Source organism: Dipteris shenzhenensis, chromosome 30 (genome assembly GCF_047967505.1).
Source record: "Dipteris shenzhenensis isolate YYH24624 ecotype China chromosome 30, Dip_SZ_1.0, whole genome shotgun sequence".
Classification (NCBI taxonomy): domain Eukaryota; kingdom Viridiplantae; phylum Streptophyta; class Polypodiopsida; order Gleicheniales; family Dipteridaceae; genus Dipteris; species Dipteris shenzhenensis.
Window position 1 is genome coordinate 15,055,721 of NC_141625.1, and position 1,875 is coordinate 15,057,595.

The 1,875-nt window shown below is 49.7% G+C and overlaps 1 protein-coding gene across 1 annotated transcript; it reads right to left on the minus strand.

Moving 5' to 3' along the window:
• Nucleotides 1–441: 441 nt before the first annotated feature.
• On the minus strand, nucleotides 442–1,355 carry LOC147881758 (putative L-type lectin-domain containing receptor kinase S.7). Its single transcript, XM_087401240.1, has 3 exons — nucleotides 1,217–1,355; nucleotides 923–1,170; nucleotides 442–600 (listed from the first exon to the last, which is right to left on the minus strand). Exons 1-3 carry the CDS (start codon nucleotides 1,353–1,355, stop codon nucleotides 442–444), a joined length of 546 nt encoding a protein of 181 aa, XP_087257366.1.
• Nucleotides 1,356–1,875: the final 520 nt, after the last annotated feature.

Genomic DNA, 1,875 nt, shown 5'->3' on the forward strand with positions numbered 1-1,875 from the left:
ACAGCTTTCCGCTTACGTCCGACAGCTCATCATTCAAGCAATACTTGATCAAGAATGCATTGCCTAATTGTAAATATTTATAGCATATAGAGCAAGGGGAAGCATCACAATAAACGGGGATGGATCTGAATTCTTATCTGCAAATAAATCCACACTCACTCTTAAACAGGAGTATTGGAAGTAAGACTGATAAGGTCTTGATTATGCCCGTTAATAACCGTCACGCACAACTCTATGTAAAGCGTGTATTCATCAATCAAATGTAACCAATTCACTATGAAAGCCTCCGACAAGAGCCAATGGATCTAGGAGGCAAGCAGGATGCATAGGACCCTACAGGTTCGGGTTCGAGGAATAGTAGGAGGTGCAGCGTCGCCAAGGAGAGATCAGCTTGCCTGAGATGTGGGTCCTGATTTTGGATCAGGATGAGAGCAAGGAAGCTCAAGAACGAGCAGGCACTTCATCTGTACGTCCTGCATAGAATTCACCCTCCAGCTTCGGCTGTCCTGTAAGGAATTCACCCTCCAGCTTCGGATCTGCAGCATATAGCACCACCATCCCTTCTCTGGCCTGAAGGAGGAAGAGGAGGAGGAGGAGGAGCTGAGAAGGAGCTCATAGTATTGTTATAATAAGAAGTGGTAGAACTCATGGAAGCCTCCGACAAGAACAGCTCCTGAATGGATCTGGGAGGCAAGCAGGATCCATACAATGCTACGGGTTTGGTTTGAGGAATTGCAGGAGGTGCAGCCTCGCCTAGGAGAGATGCGAGAGCTTGCCTCATCGTGGGTCGTGATTTTAAATCAGGATGAGAACAAGAAAGCCCAACAATCAGCAGACAATTCATCTGTTCGGCGTCGAATTCACCCTCCAGCTTCGGATCTGCTGCGGATAGCACCATCCCTTGCCCATGCAAAGCTCATACCCAGTCTACTAAGCGTACTGATCCACCTTCATTCGCTGACAACTCGTTGCTAAATTCTAACGCTCGCCTCCCACACGCTACCTCCAACGCCACCGCCCCGTCCACATCTGATGCTGCCGTCGCCTTCCCCGTCTCTGTGTATTCTGGCGCTATATACCCCAGCGTCCCTGCTATTATGGTCGTCTTTGGCATCCGGTCGTGCTCCACCAGTCTCGCCAGCCCGAAATCGCTCAGCCTTGCATTGAAGTCTGCATCCAGCATCACATTGCCCGATTTTACGTCCCTGTGGATCACCTGATACTCCCACTCTTAAGTGCAGATAGAGAAGAGCAGCAGCCAATCCGCGTATGATGCGAAATCTCCGATTCCAGTGCAGCAGGGAAGGCCCATCTCCTTGACTGAAGAGGAGCTTGTCGAGGCTTCCATTTGGCATGTAATCGTAAACAAGGAGCAGCTGTTCTTTGTAATGGCACCATCCATGCAGCTGCACGAGGTTGCGATGCCGAATGCGACCGATGATTGTAGGAATTAAGCCGTAAAGTCTTACATTTACACACACTTACGGTGTGATGCCGATTGGTGTGATGCCAACCGTCATGGGCACATCTATGTAATCGAGCTATCATCAATGAATATACAACGTTTTCTACTCGTATTCGCACAACTCTGTGTATTTCCACATGGTATCAGAGGCCAGCTGGGGCCCAAACCAGCCACGCTTTTGCCACAGGCATGGCCTGTTGATTCTCCTCAGTGAAGGAGCAAATGCAGATAACGCAGTCCTGCACAGAGGCAACCTCCCGCCCATAGAAACAGGAGAAGAGCAAGGCGAGATCCCGGCCAGAGGAGCATTAATAGGTGCAGGACACCAGCCCTCAAATAGTGGAGAAAATGGGCATGAAGATTCCAAAGGGCACAAAGGCATCCTCCGGCCCAAAATAGGAGATGACCAA